A 16,852-nucleotide genomic window follows, 5' to 3' on the forward strand; every position below is an offset into this window, starting at 1 on the left:
ATGCTAATGGGGTTAGCGAATCAACGAACTGCGTATACGAGCGCGGTAGAAGTCGATTCAGAGTTTGCGCCGGCATTATCACCTACAATGTCGGTCGACGTCTCCTCACTTACCGGCCCCCCACAGAACGAGCAACAGTTAAAAGAAGTCAACCGGCAAGAGGCAGCTGGTATTCTGACTGGTGGACTAGGCGCTGGCTGGAAACCGGTTACGACTATCAAAAGTACCGACCTATACGCAAACCAGCCAGCGACACCGAGAACGCCCGCCTCCATGTCTCGTATGTTGTCGTTTCGACGGCCTTCGTTGAGTCGAGATAAAGGGCTAGCGAGGACACAAACGGTCCGGGAACTAGGCCAGATCGAAGCGAACAAGCGAGGAGAGATCATCAAAGTCATCGTGGAAGAACCGACATTCGATATAAGCTCTTTTGCAGGCGATAGCTCAGCAGCTGTGAACTTTGAGTCGATGAATGGAGCCACTACTCGCAAGAACACGTTACATGTTCCACATGTAGAAGTGTTCTATCCACAGGATAACTGGAAGCCGGTCTCTATGCGGTGGTCCTATATCACTGCGCTGATTGTGATCTCAATCAGCCTTGCAGTCGTGCAAGAGGTCGTTCTACAGAAGGGCGCCATCTACACCTTCGTGTCGGCCTCGAAGCTTAGCACTTGGAACTACTTCACGTTCAAGTATTTGCCAACACTGGTAGCGGTCTCGTTTGGCGTGTTGTGGCAGGTGACGGACTTCGAGGTTAAGCGACTGGAGGCGTACTATCAGCTATCTAGACAAGGGGGCGCCCTGGCCGCTGAATCGATCAATGTAGGTCCTTCCAATTCCATATCCATCCAAGATACCACGTGCTGACTTATGCTAGGTCGACTACATCACTTTCTTCAACTTCCTTCGCCCGATCAGAGCGTTGAAGTTCAAGCATTATGCCGTAGCCGTATCTTCACAAGCAACGCTTATGGCCGTCTCTCTCGTCCCAACTCTCCAAGCGGCATCTATCGAACTCAGACCGACCTCTCGAGCCGCACCAGGGTCGGAATTCGCAGACGAGAAACAGATCGCTGTCAATGCTATCTTGTCGAGAATCCTCAGTGCGGTATTAGTCACGATTGCAGTTCTGGGCTCTATCCTCGTCTGGCAGCTGGGAACTCGACCATCAGGTCTCGTGGCAGATGTGAAAGGCATAGCCGGCATAGCAGCCATGGCCAACCGAAGCCACATCCTGATGGACTTCAAAAACATGGACACGGCGACCCCGGAGATGATCCACCAAACCCTCAAATCCCACCGCTACTCCCTCAGGAACTCCTCACTCGCACCCGAGGACAAAGTTCCCCTGACGCAAGCCGAGAAGGACAGATACGATCAGCAGACCCGGCACGGAAACCCACACCCCCTCATGCTGCGTCTCGTGGCAGGAATCCCCTTCATCACAGTCATGATCCTCTTCATAGCCCTCGTGCCCATCGTCCTCTTCGTCCCAGCCCTCGCCGAAGTCACGACCCGAGCGCCCTGGTTCCTCACCGCGCTCGCAGTCGGCATCAAACTCGCCTGGGGCACCCTCGAGACCGACGTGCGCATGATGGAGCCCTTCTACATCCTCTCCAAGCGGCACGCCTCGCCCAGGGTCCTCACGCTAGACTACACCGCCGTGGCCTTCGGCTGGATGCCGATCCGGGCCTTCGTCAACGGGCACCTCCTCGTCGGGCTTGTCGGCCTCGGCTCCGTCCTCGCCGAGATCCTGACCGTGTGCTCCTCCTCCTTCGCCGGCGTGCACGGCAGGGAGTTCTTCGCGCCCAGCACCCCCTCCTACTCCTCCGCGCAGGCCTCCTCCCCCTCCTCCCAGGCCCAGCGTGCCGAGTCGTCGGGCGAGGAGACCTTCCTCTCGTTCTGGCTATCCTTCGGGCTTGCCCTGCTCATCCTCGCCTACCTCTGCTGCGTCGCGGCCCTCGTGTACGTGCGCCGACGCCACATTTTCCTGCCCCGGCAGCCGAGCACGATCGCGAGTGTGCTGGCCTTCATCCACCAGAGCAAGATGCTGAACGACTTTGTCGGCACCGAGAAGATGAACAACGACGAGATGGTCGAGCGGCTGGCGCGCGTGGGCAAGACGTACGGGCTCGGCTGGTTCACGGGGAGGGATGGCGAGATGCATTGTGGGGTGGATGAGGAGGAGTTGGTGAGTGCGTACAAGCATGGGCGTGATGAGCGGAAGGCCATTCAGCCGTGGAGTACGCAGTGGGAGAATTATTAGCTGTGGGGAGTTGGAATGATGATGATGTTGTTGTTATTGTTGTTGTAGGCTTTGGTGTTTCGATGAGCGAGGGTTGGGGCCATGAAACCATTCTAGTTGGTGAAAGACGTATAATAACATCGTACGAACGTAATCGTCCCGAGGCTACGATACATTAGTGTATTCTGTGACAGTGAGGATTATTTCATCGGCTTAAACCTTGAACGGAATCTAATCTCGCGCAAAGGGAACATTGGCCGGCAATCAACCAGTCAATCGATCAAAGAGCGAGACGGCTTTCTCCTCCGGTGTGTTGGTTATAGTTAGAAGAGGACTTATTGCGACTGGTTTCTTGGTTACCGGGTCGAGCGATACATACCTATTCTCTCATCAACACAATTCCCGAAACGAAAAAATCTCACGAGACTGGCAGCGGCCTACCATCGTAAACGCGCACGTCAAAAAGCACATCCCCGTCCTTCACAGTCTCTCCCTGCTTCGGCACCTTCGCGACCTGGATACTAACTTCCATGCTGCTTCTACCCTTAGCGAACGTCGCCATCCCGCTTAACTCCAAGTCACAGATCTCGCTTAAGGGATGCTGGAGCGTGATTCTGTCCACGGCGGCAGTAACCGCCATAACTAACCGAGTCGCCGTCATGCCTCTAGGCTATAACTCCAGCAAGAGCATCGAGATCCATATAGAGCGTCCCCAGCCGGATGTGACCCGATGAAACTGCTCTACGAGTCCCGCAGCCAGGGATCCCGAGCAAGAGGGAGGGTCTGCGTGCCGTCGTCAGTCAGACCTTGGTCATGTGATAGCATCTTTCCATAAGTAGAGGCCCGGGGGGGGGGAGGAGGGGTTGAAAAAGAAAGACGGGTAGGGCTTACAACGCGGCTCAAGCTATCCGAGATGGACTTCGGGGAGAGATCGCGCTTGGAATGGTCGCTTGTGACGGCGCGAGTGCCGTTCTCGCCTTGTTGTTGCTTGCGGGAGGCTTCGATGAAGGGCATCCGCGGCGCCGGCGCATGGCTCTGTCGGCTCGCCGTAGACGCCAGCGGTGAGACATCTTGATGAGGCGGAGATGGTACGGATTTGCGGGCTTCGCCTTCGCGGTGAGCAGAGGGCTTTGCTGAGGAGGGATACGGCGCGGGGTTTGGATGTCGTGGGAGGTGGTTGTGCAGCGGGTTTGCAGGCTCAAACTGTGAGGTTCGGATTGGGTATGGATGGCGATGTCGGCAAGGCAGGGAGGCATTCGACCACGGCAGGGTGATTACCGTACGTGGAGTTGACAGAGCCACAGGGTTGAAGTTCTCGTTGTTCGGAGAGCAGATGATACAATGTGTTTAAATTCATCAATGTTGAAATTCTCGTTGTTTTTGTTATCTAACATCCTACATACCCTCCTTCGAAAAGGAGTTCTCTACTGGGCTCTCATCTCAATAGCTAGTTGCAGGAGGCTGATACTTTATATAAGGGTCTCACGAAGGCCGTTTTGTTTACTTACGACTACTATCCCCCTAAGTAAAAGTCAGACCCACTTGGTGAAAGCATATTTTGACCGTAAAGCTGACCGCTTATTAAATGTAGCAAAGTAATTTATTTATATATTGATTTTCTAGTATTTTGTAAGTCCTCCTTCTGAATTAATCATTGCGTGATATCGATTTTACTACGAATTATATAAAGAAATAATGAATTCTTGAGGAATTGCTTCTCAAGCGCTAGGGTTACAACCCCCTGTTTAACCCCTGGTATAAATATACATTTCGTATTTTATTTAGGGGGCGGTGGATACCAACAGTAGTACTGTATTAGAGGTAACAGCAGGCTACCAGCCAGTAATTACTACTAAGTCAGGTAAAATAGTCCCAGCTTAGACACGAGGCCACACCAGGGCATGTCATCCGTGCTAAATCTTAAAATACAACGTAGGGGGGGTTCCCCTTTTTTGAGGCTAAAAATATGGATCTTCCGCAGTCGGATCACTCGGACGGACCCTGAGAAGCAAATCTAAATAGAGCTTGGGGCACAGGGGCACTGAGGCTTGACGCTGGAGCAGCTTTCAAGATTCACAGATTGGCTTCTGCGGCTCAGACGTTCAGGACGGGTCAACTAAATGCAGAGTATGGATACGATTGGTTTGCGGCCAGGTGGTAAACGATGAAGCATCATTCGTCTCGAGGAAAACAAAGAATAAAAGCCGCCAAATTTTGAAGGAAGGACATGGATACGGCATGGCCACCGGAAATAACCATATCTGTAAACGTCATCGGAGTTCATGCAGATTACTGTATTGCAGACGTCAGACTTCCACACTTCTTTGGATCAACTCTATTAGCCAAGATAATGCGGGCGTCGGGACAGGTAGTAGATACTGGCGGTCTTGAACGCGCGAGGGAGGAGCGGTACTTTTATACAGTACCGGTAGTAGTTATAGGTAGAAGTATAAGTATAATGCGGCTGATGGAGACGAGATCACATCTGGACGCGAGCCTGGTAAATTCTCGGTATTTGGTGAAGAGAGAGGCTGTGCAACGAGGTCAAGAATGGATGATGATGATGCATACATAGGACTCAGGAGATTATGCTCCCGCTCCAAGTACCAGACAGGAGGTGTTTGTGATATGCGCCCGAGGTTCACTGGCGTGCATGTCATGAACGTATGGAATAGCCACCAGACGCCAGACGCCAGACGCCGGACGCCAGGCGCGCTTGGGAAGAGGTGACTGCAAGAGACGGGGGAGAAGAACTGTTGTTGACGCGGTAGTGACGATGGTGATGGTGAAGGTGATTCGCGATTCGAGACGGGGTAGTGATGTGGTGGTGAGCTTGTGCTTACCGTAGAGAGGTTGGGGATCCTGGATCCTCTTGGTAGCTGGCTGAGCTGCTGACCCAAGGGCCTTGGGCTTGGGCTTGGGCTTGGGAGTTGAAGGGCCGACTGGCTCCAGTGGAGTACCTAGGTAGGTACAGGAAGTACCGTAGAAGAAGTGGAAGTAGGGTGGTACTGTGGGCTGTATGTAGCATTTGCTGTGAAGGACTGTTGTACTAGTATCTCAAAATATCCAATTGTGAACCTGCCACTTCAGATTCCGATTTCATATTCACGCTCACGATGTTTTCCGATTTATTTATATCCCCATCCGACGTAAATGATGCCACGGTTCGGCTGAGGGGGTGCGTCGTTAGAGACCCGCGATGGAGACACGGCGCTATAGCCACTTCTGGCTAATAGTGGGTCAGTCCCGCCATCAGCGCCCTGCTCAGCCACTTCGTGCACGTCCTTTTTACTCGGGCTACGTGACTGTACGGTAGGCGGTATGGTACCGAAACGGGGATCGCTCGTACTCCGTACACAACATTCCAGCCTCCACTCATTTGTCTTCCCCTTCAACACCATCATCTCAACTCACAACACAATACCACCTCCACCTCCACCATCATCCCCTGCCGCCCTCACCTCACCTCACCTCTCCTCACCTCGCCTCTCCTCACCTCGACGTCAACGTCGACGACATCCCTCGTTCGTCTCGACTCTCGTCTCTACTCCCGCCCACATCTTACCCCCCTAACTTCACTCGTTAAGTCGTATGCTGGGAAATCTCTCTCCCCACCCCCCATTCAGACGTTCAACACAGCAGACCAGGTAGCCAGCCGAACCTCCAGGGGCCCAGCGGCATCGTCCCTCACTTCTCTCCCACTTCGATCTACATCGTCAACCTTCGGCCCTCGGGACTCTCCGATCAAGGCCCGCGTTTTGGTGTGAAAGGCTCGGTGAGGGAGGTTCTTCGTCGGCGGACACACAGGAAGAATTTCACCAGAGTCCGTCGGGAGCATCGGTCACCGCGTCTACCTTAACGCCACGACGGCTCTCCACCACCCCATCAACGCCCCATCATGCGCTTCTCGTTATCACTCTTGCCGTTCATACATACCATTTCTCTCCTTTCCCTCTTCTCCGGCGCCTCCGCGGTCAAACTCATCGAGTCAAACTCCCTCAACTCTTGCCAGGACAATTCCAGTTTCACGGCCAGTCTTTTCAATGTTGTCTTCACGCCAGTCAACAAAACACTCACATTCGATATTGTTGGTATTGCGTCAATTCAGGGCAATGTTAACTTTGCAGTTGAGGTGTGGGCGTACGGGTACAGCGTTATAACGGAGAATCTCGATCCTTGTTCTTTGGCGGAGATGAAGGGATTGTGTCCCATGTCCACTGGCCAGATCGATATTTCATCGAACCTCCCACTGGGCGATAATGCCGTCAACCAAATCCCCGGAATTGCTTACGGTGTACCGGATCTGGACGCCACTGCCAGAATCCTCATCACCGCCGTTGATAATCCCGGTGTGAATCTGGCCTGCGTGGAAGCGAGGCTATCTAACGGACAAACCGTTGATCAGAAAGGAGTTTCATGGACTACTGCAGTTATCGCAGGTTTAGCGCTCGTGGCTTCTGCTGTCACCTCTGGACTCGGACATTCAAATACAGCTGCCCATGTCGCTTCCAACGCACTGTCTCTCTTTGGATACTTCCAAGCACAGGCTATTGTTGGTTTGACCGCGGTCCCCCTTCCACCGATTGTTCAATCCTGGACTCAGAACTTTCAATGGACGATGGGTATCATACATATGGATTTCATGCAGACCATCGCCACCTGGTACCAAAAATCTACTGGGGGAACTCCTGCCACCCTGTTCAATAAACTCACTACAACATCCGTCCAGGTTCTCAAGAGATCCGCGCCACTCGTCTCCAAGCGCTCTGTCCATGAGACAATCAATCTCCTCTCCGAAGCGCACGCCTTGAGTAAGCGTGCTACACCGACTGCTTCTGGAACATACGTCGTTAGAGGCATAAAGAGGGTCGCATTTCGCGCCGGTATGGAGGCAACGAATTTCTTCATGACCGGACTTGCCTTCTTCTGCATCCTCATCTGCTTCACCATTATCTTTGTGTCCATGTTCAAGGGTTTCTGCGAACTTGCGGTCCGAATGCAATGGATGAAAGGCGACAAATTCGAGGATTTCCGCAACGGGTGGTTTACGGTCCTGAAGGGCATCATGTATCGCATGGTTCTCATTGGGTACCCACAGATGACTATTCTTTGCTTGTGGGAGTTCACTCAGAAAGACTCCCCTGCTATACTTGTCCTTGCTATTTTCTTCTTTTTCGGTATGACAGGAACACTTGCCTGGGCAGCTCTCAAAGTCGTCCGTATCGCACAGCGCTCGGTCCAAATGCACAAGAACGCCGCCTACATACTATACTCCGATCCATCAGCACTCAACAAGTGGGGATTCCTCTACGTCCAGTTCAGAGCTACCGCCTACTACTTTATCCTCCCGACTGTGGCACATATTCTCGTGAAAGGCATGTTTATTGCTTTTGGCCAGAATTCTGGAACCACACAAGCCATTGCGTTGATCATGATCGAGGCGAGTCTCCTGATCGGAGCCAGTGTTATTCGACCATGGATGGACAAGAGCACCAACACCTTTAACATTGCCATCTGCTCAGTCAACTTCGTGAACGCTATCTTCTTGCTCATTTTCACCGATGTCTTCAACCAGCCGGGTCTCGTAACGGGTATTGTGGGCGTTATCTTCTTCATCGTCAACGCCGTCCTCTCCTTGGTTCTTCTGGTCTTGGTACTAATAGCGACGATCTATGCCTTCGTTCGGAAAAACCCAGATGCCCGCTACCAACCAATGGGCGACGACCGAGCTTCGTTCATCAAGTCCCAAACAACGCTGACAACGGAGCTGGACGCATTAGGTGCAACCGCCAGAGGGGAACTGAAGGGTGGCTACAAGCACAACTTGGACTTGGATGATGATAATGAGTCTTGGTCAACAGACTCTATGAGAAACGCGAAAAACCAGCCTCTTCCTCCTTCAACAGCCAACTCCGGAGCCGGAACTTACGTCTCCAGAGAGCCGCCTCACTCTCCTATTGACCCATCAGTTCCTTTATTCCCTGCCGGCCGTGATTCTCCGACAAACTATCAGAACCAAAACTCGGGCTACGCAAACAGCCCTGACGGTCTTCACGCGAACAATATTCCATTGATGGGTGGCAGACCGAACACTGCATCGTCTGATCATTACCGCGACGATTCAAACTCAAACTTATCTGCCGCATATCGGTCACAACATAGTGCGAGCCCTGCGGGATATAGAAACTATAATAACTCCAGGTAAGACTATTCTATTGCCGTGTCCTTATCCCAAACTAAAACGAGGCAGCCCCTGGCAACGTGGTGCTGGTTACGACCATTGATGAATTGGGATTGATTGGTGTTTTTTCCCGATTGAGGCTCTGCCTCGATCCTACGGCCGATGTTATCGTTATTGAGCAATAATCTTCTCACATCCTCCGACGGCGGAGGAAGTCGGCGGCTAGTTGTGCGTAGCACTAGTAATTCTTGCATACCCTTGTGGTTTGATTTTTTGTACTGAGGAAAGGAGACGAGGGTGCACTGGCCGCATAGGCCTCTCCAGCAGACGAGTCGGGCCATATGTGGTTCCAACCTTCCTGCGAGGGGGCTAAACCTCATTTTTTTTTCCCATTGCGTTCGGGCGTTGGGTAGCTGTGGGCAAGCGGGATTGTCGCGATTCCGGGTGGTACGTAGATGCGAGAGACATCGGTGGGTGGAAGGGGGAGAGAGATGGATTGGAGTGATCACATGGATTGGAGTGATCCTGGATGTCGAGGTTGATTGTGCATCCGGGTCTGAGTATATATAATCAATCAACTTCCTTCGCGCATTCTTGATGTAATTTAGGGGGAAGGGGGAAGAAGCATTCAAAAGAATGTGAGCAAGAGGAGTGTACCGTGTATAGATAGACTATACATTAAACTTGTTCCTGTCCCATTCGCGCCCGTTGGGGGTCTTGAGCTTGTACATGTGTCTCTCTATATTGTTGTTACTGGTCTGCCTTGTTATATTTCGATTTTCTATTTCTATCTTTCTCGATTTATGCTTGTTGGATGGGTGCACAGATGGCCGGGCTACCCTTACACGCACGCTTTGCCGAGCTTTGCTGATGAGGGAGAATGAAGAGCGTGTTGCGTGTGTGTATGTATATATATGTATATATATACATGTCTTCGTTCCCTTTGTAGGTAGCTTTCTCTCTCTCTCTCTCTCTCTCTCTCTGCCCATCCCATCCAAGTACCAATCTAACACTCCGCAGCCAGACACACACTCACATCAGCTCTCTTCCTTCTCTCGTCCAGCCTCAACCTTCTTCTCCGTACTCTCGACATCTCCACGCTCCATCACAGACCCGTCACCCTGACCCGCGAAATCCTGCACCTTCTTCCTAGAGCGTCTGGCAACACGTTGAGAGAAGTGCGCACACAGCAGCACGAGACACGCCAGAAGAAGAAGGCATAGGCAGGCACTCGCACCGCTCGTCGATACACCTGTCCCAGCGACCCCATCCCCCCCATCCCCAACTCCGACTCCAACGCCAACCGTCACTGGCACCAACCCGACCAACCCCAATAGCCCCCTTTTACCCACGACCGCCACCGCACCCCCCTGCTTCCACCCATCTCTCACATCATCCCTCCCCCACGGCCGACGGTGCCACCCCCACCTGCCCGCCGGGATGTCCAGCTTGTTACCCTTCACGATCCCAACGCCGCCCGTCGGATCGCCTAGCCCGTCCCAGTCGTACCACGTGTAGCGTTCGAACTCCATGTCGTAGCTGCTCGGCCGGCATGTCCCGTTCTTGCAGCCGTGCGAGGCGACGATGGCGGCTGCGTGCGGACAGGACGCGTACAGGGCCGGGAGATGGTGGTGGTGCAAGTACTGCCAGGTGAGGTTGCGGCCGGAGCAGGCGTCTGTGGGCATGGTCAGCTTTCAGCCGTGGGGCGGACGGGCACATGTCGTGATGTCCTCTGAGGCGGAAGCAGGAAGAGCGCGAGGCAGAAGAAGAAGAAGAAGAAGAAAAGAAGAAAAAGAAGAAAAAGAATAGAGGAGCCACGACAGACTCACCCCGATCCAGCCACGAGTCGGCCGATAACGAATTCCCCATCTCTTCCACGCCTCGTGCGGTACAGGATTATCTCGAGATAGGTAGTAACTCTTAGGTAGTAGGTAGTCGGCATGAAGCGAGCCTGGTCTTTTCTCGTATAGAGAATATATTGAGTCGCGAAGAGCTCGCTTTTCAGAGAATCGAGTCCTGATACTCTCGTTCCTATTTTCGCTCAAAGTAGGTCGCCACGTTCCGCTTCCTCGGAGGAAGGTAAGGGGCAAAAGAATGCGATGGTTGATAGATGATAATTGAGGAATGATAAGTGAGTGAGTAATAGATGAGTGAAGGTAGACGGTAATCACAAAAAGAAAAAGAAAGAGAGAGAGAGAGAGAGAGAGAGGGAAAAAAAAGTTGAAATTTGACATTTGAAAACCCACGCACTAAGAGGAGCCGCTACCTACCTGGGTGACCTTAGAAGGTAGATAGATCGGGGCCTATTCAAACTCGTAGTCTTCTCTCTAACCTTGCAGAGAAAGAACGAACGCTGGCTCGCTCTTCTCATTTAGAAATGGACGGCTTTTTGGCTGGTTGTAGTATATGACGATGGACTCGGCTAGTTTAGAATGGACTTAGATTAAACTGGATTAGATAGACTAGATTGGATTTAACTAGACTAGAATATACTATACTATACTATACTATACTATACTATACTATACTATACTATACTATACTATACTACCTAGAGCTCATCCATCCACCCACCCACCACCCATCCACTCGTCTTCGCTTCCGCTCTTCGCTTCTCGCTTACTAATCAAGTACCACCCACCCGTGTGCTTCCCATACGGAATAGGTAGGTATCTACACAAGCGCGGTTCGACAGTCAGATACACATAGCTATCTAGAAACAACTAACCTCCCAAATCACCACCATCATGACACATACACAACTACACAACTCACAACCTCCCCTCCCCTCCCCCCCGTTCCTTTTCTCTCCCTCGATTGTGAAAGTAAAACAATAGAAAAGAAGAAAAACATCTAGATGTTCCCCAGCCCCAGCCCCAGCCCCAGCCCCAGCCTCAACCCTAGTCGTGACCACCTACGGTAGACCTACCTACGGTACCTTACCTTACCTTACCTTCCCTTCCCTTCCCTTCCCTTCCATATCCCCCAAGCAAGCGAAGAACCAACCAAGCAACCCATCAGGAAAGGAAAGGAAAGGAAAGGAAAGGAAAGAAAGTTTTTCTTAAAAAAAAGAAACGGCAATCTTCATACGTACAGATATACAGATAGATGAGAGGGCCTTTTTACGTCTTCCCCATTCCCTCCCTCCCTTTCTCCCTCCCTCCCTTCGCTTCCCTTCGCTTCAGGCTAGGTAGGTCTTTGGGGCGGTTTTTTTTTTTTTTTTTTTTTTTTTTTCTCTTCTTTCTTCTTGATATTCATCCCGTCTTTTGGAATTACGAGTCTGTGGATGAGAAGAAGAGGAGAAAGTAGAAATAGTAATGTAAAGTTTATACGTGTATATATATATATATATATATATATAAAAGAGGAAATAAAAGAAAGCAGAGGAGGGAGAAAGGGAAAAAAAAAACATACATGTAAGAGGCAAGCGATCTGCTTATCGGTATACGTGTATAATAAATACCCCTTCCTCCTAACCCCCAGTTGTTTATGTGAAGCGTGTGTAGTGAGTGAGTGGAGCGAAGTATATATATATATATAAAAAAACTACCGAGATTTTGACTGCTGAACTTGATTTGGAACAGCAGGAAGGAAAGGAAGGAAGGGAAGAAAGAGAGAAAGAAAGAAAGAGAACAAAAAAAAAAGGACAGCAAGGAAAACAAATATAAGTTCTTGTCTACTATCTAGCACGAGGTTGACATCACAGAGGTAATCAGGGATATGAAAGAGAGGTGTCAAAGCACAAGGCACGAGAGAAAAATCATCTTGAGATACTGCCCACCCCATGCATGGGAAAGGCGCCGTTTCGCTCACACCTATGTATCGGTAAGTAGGTAGGTAGGTAGGTAGGTAGGTAGCTAGGTAAGTAGGTAAGTAGGTAGTAGTATCAAAAGAAACATGCCCCTTTTCACCACCACCCACCCGCGCTCTCACAATTGGTTTCCCCAGCAATGCGGAAAGCCATCTCATCTCATCTCATGCCAAATGCCCATCCATCCATCGTTGCTTTATTCTCTCGATTCAGATACATCTCCACACGCTATCCCCTCCTATCTCTTCGTTTCATCCCACGAAGCTCTACCATTTCGTACAGTTGTAAAGCAGAGCAGAAAAAAAAAACGCCAGGTAGAAACAAGTACATACACCAGCACCGACCAAGAACCGAAAAACGCCATGCTAGACAAAGGATCATCGAACGCAGAAGCCAGGCCGAAGCAGCGAGGGAGCATTGGGATTTAGGTACGCTGCCAATGCAACCGCAACGCGAAACCTGAGAAAATTACAGTGCCTGCAAGCCATTTCTAACCACCCTCAGACCTCATCCGGCGGCCCATCGTCTGCCTTGACTTCCGCTCCATCATCTTCGGCCACTGGTTCTGCCTCATCAGGTTCAGCAGCGTCAGGTTCAGCGGCCAAAGCGTCAGCTTGTGTCATTCCATTCTGCCTCTCCCACACTTCTTTACGTATGCGCTCATCCTTGAGTTTGCGGGCTCGCTCAACTTCCTCGAAACCACCTGCTTTCTTGAGCTTGCCCTCTTCCACGAACGTACCGAGCTCTTTCTGGAACTCGCCGCCTCGTCTGCTCTCCAGCTCTTTCTGGCGCAGCTTTTCGGCGCGCTCGATGGCTTCGAGGCGGTTCTCGTGGTTCGGTTGCAAGGCGCGGACTTCACCTAAGACACCTTCTTTAGCGACCGAGGGGTCAGCAGACACGTGGTTCAGTCCCCTCGAGAGCACGCGTGCTGCGTTTGAGGCTCCCGGATTATCCTTCATCTGTTCCTTCGTCGCCTGCTCCACGAGAGCGAAGGTCTGGGCTGCTTTCTCGAGATCGTCCTCGAGATCTGCAGCTAGTTCTTCTTGCATCGTCAACTCCTCGCGATCATTGCAGACGGTCTCAAGTTCCTTCTCCCAGATCTTGGTCCAGATTGGACGCTCGCGCTTGAGGAAGTCCTTCATCTTTTTGAGTTCCATAGTAGCCTGAGAAATATCTTTGGCCACCGTCTCGAGTTGTCGAGGGAGAGGACGCACGCCACGAAGAACGACATCCTTGCGGAGATCTTCAACGATATCCTGGAGGTCGTCGACTTGGCCCACCAACCTGTCGGATTCTACGTTGAGATCTTTCTTTCCACCGTTGACGTATGCCCGGCCCGAGTCTCCTTTGAGATCTGGTATAGCAGTTTTGGCGGCCACAGCTTTGACGGAGTCCGCCGTCTTACGCAGAGTAGACATCGAATTCTGAACATCGGACTGGAACGAGGAATAGACCTGACGAATAACTGCAAGATCACGGCGCAGGCTGTTAAGCTCAATTATCTGATCCGACTTCTTAACTTTCGAAGGACTGGTCGTTGGCACGATAGATCTTTGATTGTCAGCATGTGACGCCGTCGACGCCGGGAGTGGCCCGGATGCCATTCGTGTAATCTCCCTTGCAGCGTCTTGTTGCCGGTCCGAGACACGTTGTATAGTGGCTTGCTGGTCATCGACCGCAACTTTAACGTCTTGGACTATTTTCCTGATGCCGCCAAGCCCCTCATCAATATGACGTTTGACCTCATCCAGGACCTCTACATTCAGTACCAATACCGATCTATCTTTGATATCGGCGAGATCCTCAAGCTCGTGACGCACACCCGAGACCTGGTCCTGGATGTATATCTCGGGCAGGTCGACCCCATTATTATGAGTATTCCATGAGAATTTTTCAATAAATGCTAGCTGCAGTTTTGCCATAGACAAATCATCATATCCATCCGTAAGAACGAATTTCTTAACCTTTGTCTTGTATTGCAAGAATATTGTCAGTTCCTTCCCGGGAGGTGGAGTGGGCTCAGGAGTGTATCTTCTCCGCTCAACCGTACTCGGCGACTGTCGTGTAGACGGCCCTTGTTCTTTGGGTGTATCGGGGCCCTGAAGTTTATTTGCAGCATCGAAAGTTTGCATAGGAAAAGACGAAGAAGGGTCGGAAGGCAGTCCTTGTAGGGTTGCGCTTGGTGTTGCGTCCAACTCATAATTGGGCGATCTATATTTGTCAGTCGGGGTCTTTGCAATAGTACTGTCGGTAGAATCGCTCGGTGGCGGCAAAGCCGGTGTTGGAGTTGGCGAGGATTCTTCTAAAACTCGACTCGGGATACGAGCTGGAGAATAGTCAATATTTAAGCGACTGGAAAGTTGACGTGTGTGTCGTTGGTCACCTCGATTTTGAACGGCTCGCATGGACTCGCGAGCGTCGTTGCGACCCCTATTAGGAATCGGCGAGTTTTGGGCTGGGGGCATCATGGGTACACCATTTGGTGATGCACCCAGATGCTTTGATATCTGGTAAGCCGAATATCTTCTCGAGGCCCTCCTCTCCAATTCCCCACCTCTCTGTAGTGCTGCAAGAGCATTCTGTGTCTTGGCCGGCGGAGGTGGGGGTGGGAAATCGTTCACACTGAGATCTTCTGGTGGCAGTGATGGTAGCGACGCTTCCTCTTGATACGGTGGGAGGACGGGCATATTCTGCATCGTCGAGCTTGACATTGAGTGGCTCGAAGCAAAAGACCCTTTAGATTGGTCTCTCTCCAAAGCCATCCTCCGATTTGAGGTTGAGGAGGAAGACGTTCGGGGAGGAACGTTCCCGTCATTCTGGTTCGTGCTCGACCTGTTCTCCGGATTCTCATCATCCCGCTGGAAGCTACTCTGTATCCCCTGGTCCAAAAGTGTGGTGAGGCCTGTGCCAGAACTATTCACACTACTCAAGCTACTGGTCCGAGGCACAGAACCATCCCCATTATGATTTGCGTTCTCTTTTGCTTGTTTTTGCCGTAGTTTCTGCTGCTTCCGCTTTAGACCATGAAGCAGAGTGATTATGATATCACGAATCCGAGGCAGGTACTTTTCCAAGCTCTCAACGCTGGCTTCTTGGCTGAGTGTTGATTCGAGGATGTGACGCAGAAGCTCAGGGACATTTCCCAGGTCGGAAGTATCAACGTTGATCGCCGTGAAGGCTCTGCAGGCTATATTGAACTCGTAACCCAGGCGCACATATACGTCGGACACCTGCGCGTCCGTCGCTTGGTGGCGGGACCATTGTGTGAGGGTCTCGAGGAGCTGCTTTGTAGCTACCAGCAGGTGGGTGACGCTCTTCTCGATTTGGGACAGCGGGGGAGCGTTCTGGCTGGTTTGGATTGATGGAGGACCGACCTGCGAGTAGAGAGTTGTCAGCATCGCTTTGTGTCAGGCCCGAGTTGGAGCCAGATAGAAGCAGCGAGTTTGGGAAAGACGCGCTTTCGATTCAGGCCGAGACTCACATTGTGCCTTCTGCTGCCACTTGCAACTGCCTTGCCAGAGGCCGACGACGTCCGCGACTGTGCGCCTGGCCCAGGAGACATCGGTCGAGCCGCGATATTGGGAGGTCCTAGATCTGCTGCTGGGGAGCGCCGTTGACCGATGGATCTCTGTGAGGTGGGCGGCGCCTGCATCGCTGTGACTGCCGCGGCTGAGAGGGAAGGGGGTGGTATTGGAACCGGTCTAGCAAATAATCATATCGACATTGAATTGTGGCATATCAGGGCGGGTTGGAAGTGAAGCAGAAGCAGTAGCAGTAGCAGAAGCAAGAGCGGAGTGGAGACGAGTTCCGAGTCAGAGGGTGTTCCTAGCTGCACAACCCTTTGCCGAGAAGCTATAGACAAGGCTACTACAACCCATCCAACATGATAGGGGTCGTGAATAAACGAATTGAGATTCTCTCCGTCGATTAATCACGAACAGATTTAAAAGGAAAAAGATGAGCAGGGTAATTGTGTTTATTGACCGATAGGTGCATCGCCTGTCTTACTTTGACTTGTGAATATAGATGAAGAGGCTTGCTAAAGAAGTCCTTGGCTTTTAGTGTAGAAAGGAGGAGGTAATAGGTAGAACTACCTCCTTGTCCGCGATGGGTTTTTGTGGATATGCATCCTGATTTATCGGGCTCTTCTGCCTGCTGCTTCTGTGTTCTCTCGAGGCTTCAGTTTCCATAAGGGTAGAAAGTTTCCCGCATTCGTGGTTCACTGGTTCCCGAGCCTCAGGTTGATTGATTCACATATCAACGACTCGGTAGCATGTCTACGGGGATCGTCGAAATCCGGGGAAGGTCATTCATTCTACGGAGTACGTACTCATCCACAGTGGTTGGGTCGAAAACGCTTGCTTTCCCCTATTGCTATAGATGGTTGTCATTGTTCCTTGGGAGAATGGAGTGAGTATTGGGATGGTCAGTATGGTCCTCGTCGATGCGATGATTTTTGATTCTCGGTATCCATAGGTACCGGTAGGTATCATGATCATCGGTTTCTTTGGTCAGTGCTGATAGCTCTCTCTACGGCCGATGGTTTCCAATGCCTCGAAGAAAGTGGAAGCGTGTCTCGCATGCCTCAACCACCCAAGTTTGCCTGTCGCTC

General features: G+C 51.4%; 5 protein-coding genes across 5 annotated transcripts; 2 read left to right on the plus strand and 3 right to left on the minus strand.

Moving 5' to 3' along the window:
* Positions 1 to 87: 87 nt before the first annotated feature.
* L3040_000480 (uncharacterized protein) lies at positions 88 to 2,269 on the plus strand (the record flags this gene model as incomplete). The annotated part of the gene is made up of 2 exons (XM_007292394.2): positions 88 to 825; positions 881 to 2,269. 2 exons carry the CDS (start codon positions 88 to 90, stop codon positions 2,267 to 2,269), a joined length of 2,127 nt encoding a protein of 708 aa, XP_007292456.2.
* Positions 2,270 to 2,361: 92 nt separating this feature from the next.
* Positions 2,362 to 3,262, minus strand: L3040_000481 (uncharacterized protein; the record flags this gene model as incomplete). The annotated part of the gene is made up of 5 exons (XM_007292393.2): positions 2,362 to 2,413; positions 2,468 to 2,479; positions 2,609 to 2,627; positions 2,690 to 2,918; positions 3,140 to 3,262. The coding sequence occupies 5 exons, from the start codon at positions 3,260 to 3,262 to the stop codon at positions 2,362 to 2,364; spliced, it is 435 nt and encodes a 144-aa protein (XP_007292455.2).
* Positions 3,263 to 6,146: 2,884 nt separating this feature from the next.
* L3040_000482 (uncharacterized protein) lies at positions 6,147 to 8,532 on the plus strand (the record flags this gene model as incomplete). The annotated part of the gene is made up of 2 exons (XM_007292392.1): positions 6,147 to 8,449; positions 8,499 to 8,532. 2 exons carry the CDS (start codon positions 6,147 to 6,149, stop codon positions 8,530 to 8,532), a joined length of 2,337 nt encoding a protein of 778 aa, XP_007292454.1.
* A 934-nt stretch (positions 8,533 to 9,466) lies between these two features.
* On the minus strand, positions 9,467 to 10,298 carry L3040_000483 (uncharacterized protein; the record flags this gene model as incomplete). The annotated part of the gene is made up of 2 exons (XM_007292391.2): positions 9,467 to 10,104; positions 10,259 to 10,298. The coding sequence occupies 2 exons, from the start codon at positions 10,296 to 10,298 to the stop codon at positions 9,467 to 9,469; spliced, it is 678 nt and encodes a 225-aa protein (XP_007292453.2).
* A 2,442-nt stretch (positions 10,299 to 12,740) lies between these two features.
* L3040_000484 (uncharacterized protein) lies at positions 12,741 to 15,892 on the minus strand (the record flags this gene model as incomplete). The annotated part of the gene is made up of 3 exons (XM_066155172.1): positions 12,741 to 14,566; positions 14,624 to 15,614; positions 15,722 to 15,892. 3 exons carry the CDS (start codon positions 15,890 to 15,892, stop codon positions 12,741 to 12,743), a joined length of 2,988 nt encoding a protein of 995 aa, XP_066013218.1.
* Between the last annotated feature and the right edge of the window lie 960 nt (positions 15,893 to 16,852).

This window comes from Drepanopeziza brunnea (assembly GCF_022702325.1).
Source record: "Drepanopeziza brunnea f. sp. 'multigermtubi' strain 214-2 chromosome Unknown ctg1, whole genome shotgun sequence".
NCBI lineage: Eukaryota > Fungi > Ascomycota > Leotiomycetes > Helotiales > Drepanopezizaceae > Drepanopeziza > Drepanopeziza brunnea.